Below are 2,149 nucleotides of genomic sequence, written 5' to 3' on the forward strand. Positions count from 1 at the left end.
ATGTGTATGTCCATTTAATTAGAGAGCATTGGTGCTCTCAATTTGATTGCTTCTGGGAATTTTGGCCAAAAAAGTTTCTGAACCTATAAATTTAGGGTTTGGACCCTGGAGGGTGATGATCACATTATGGCCCTGCCCTCCAGGGACCTATCTAGACAGTCACACCTCTGTCTGGTTGGAGCACCTTTTGGAGTCCTGACAACCAATGACATCTTCCTACCTACATTTAAAAAGTTATGTTTACTTTAAAAGTAATTAAGGTCTTTAAAACAGTTGTTTCCCAGTTAAATCTGGGCGGTTAGCTTATTCTTTTGCCTTATGGAGGATACGCTTCCCTACGTGTAACAGGTCTACCCTGTCCAACCCCTCATATGGTTGTTACTTTTTCTTGGCAGCTATCTCTCGTGCAGGCTGAGCTACAGACCCAGTGGGAAGCAAAATGTGAACATCTGTTGGCCTCCGCCAAGGATGAGCACCTGCAGCAGTACCGGGAGGTGTGTGCACAGAGAGATGCCAACCAGCAGAAGCTGATACAACTCCAGGAAAAGGTAGATGTTTTCCCTGGGCCAGATAGCATAGGCAGCCCCGTGAATTTGAGGCAAATAGTCTATTTGAGTCCTGTTCATCCTTTTGCGCCTAAAGGATGTTAATAGCTAGAGAACAAAACCATACTTGTTTAATTCTCCAGTCTGTTAATTGTCTTTCACATACTTGTTTGGGGTCTCAGGTCAGTGACCTACAAAAAGAAGAAAACAGCACTAGTCTTCTGAAACATGTTTCCCATTATTATTTGATCCTTCATTTATTAAGCAGATATTTATTGAGTGTCAGCTGTGTTCCAGCCTCTGTGTTAGAGAAGGCATACAAAGAACTCTGCCCTCAAGAATCTCACAGTCAAGAAAGGGAGACAAAGAAAGAAACAAAGATATGCATTAAGTGCTGTGGGGCCCAGAAGAGGAAGTGCCTAGGGGAGCTGGGAAGGCTTCCCAAAGGAGTTGACATCTGAGCAGAGCCAAGCAGGACAAGTAACTCTGGTAAGGTAGAGAAGGAGGCAGAACAGCATGGGCAGAGGCACTGAGATCCAATGGTGGGATCATCAGGCATAACAAGGAGAGAGCTGGGAAATGGCTTAGGGTCATGGTATGTAAGTCCCATATCTGGAGGTCAGTTTCTTTCCTTTGACTCAGAGATCTTGGAGGCAATCTTGTAGGTTAATGGGTTGCTGCTAATGCTGAATGTTTACACTGATGTATCTAGAGTTATTACCACCACCAACACTCCCACTCTTTTCTCATTATATTCTTGACCTGATTAGGAACAAGGCAGGTAACCTTGCTGGGAAGGAGGATAGAATGTTCTCCATCAGCAGGTTTGGGGTCGGGGCAGAGGGGTGGTCACCAGCAGACCTATGTGAGATTAAGACCTGATGCTTAGGATAGTTCTCCCCTTGGGTTTTCTGATCTTCCCCTGGTAGCCCAGGTTCCCGAGGTCACAGCCACAGTCTGTTTTGCAGTGTTTAGCCCTCCAGGCCCAAGTCACATCTCTCACAGAGCAAAATAAACAGCACATCAAAGAATTGGAGAAGAACAAGTCCCAGATGTCCGGAGTTGAAGCTGCTGCTACTGACCCCTCAGAGAAGGTAAGCTGGTATTTCAAAGAAGCAGCATGCCATATCATATCAAGGGGTTAATGTGCATATCAAGCATTCAGGAAGAATGTGGCCAATGTGTTGGTAGCTTTTTTTCTAACTTTAGTGATGCATCACTTATCTGAGTTAAAAAATAATCCTTTGGAACCTACCACCCTGGTGGCAAATCCCAAAGGGCCCTATCCTTCTGATGTTTTGACAGATAAGGAAAGTGCCTCTAAATCACAGGCGAGGAATGGGGGATGAGGAGCGTGCCCAGCATCCATTAGCCACTAATCCTTGTAGCCCTTAGCAACTCTTATTGGTGCTCACAGTGGGAGGGAGGCATCAATAAATGGTCTTTTTTTAAAAAAATTTGTTTTATGTATTGAATCAAAATCGATTGTACACGGGCCGGCCCGGTGGCGCACTGGATAGTGTGCCACTTGGGAAGCACGGCAGTGCTCCCGCCCGAGGGTTCGGATCCCACATGCAGACCGGCTCCCGCTCACTGGCTGAGCG

At 45.9% G+C, this 2,149-nt stretch overlaps 1 protein-coding gene across 1 annotated transcript in view; it reads left to right on the forward strand.

Annotated features, from left to right (window-relative positions):
- FKBP15 (FK506 binding protein 15, 133kDa) overlaps positions 1–2,149 on the forward strand; it is a 69,422-nt gene that overhangs the window by 55,921 nt on the left and 11,352 nt on the right. The window contains exons 23-24 of the mRNA XM_008568751.1: positions 396–548; positions 1,514–1,639. Of these exons, the coding sequence (XP_008566973.1) occupies positions 396–548; positions 1,514–1,639 (279 nt within the window). The remainder of the gene's footprint in view (positions 1–395; positions 549–1,513; positions 1,640–2,149) is intronic.

Source organism: Galeopterus variegatus, unplaced genomic scaffold (assembly GCF_000696425.1).
Source record: "Galeopterus variegatus unplaced genomic scaffold, G_variegatus-3.0.2 Scaffold437, whole genome shotgun sequence".
NCBI lineage: Eukaryota > Metazoa > Chordata > Mammalia > Dermoptera > Cynocephalidae > Galeopterus > Galeopterus variegatus.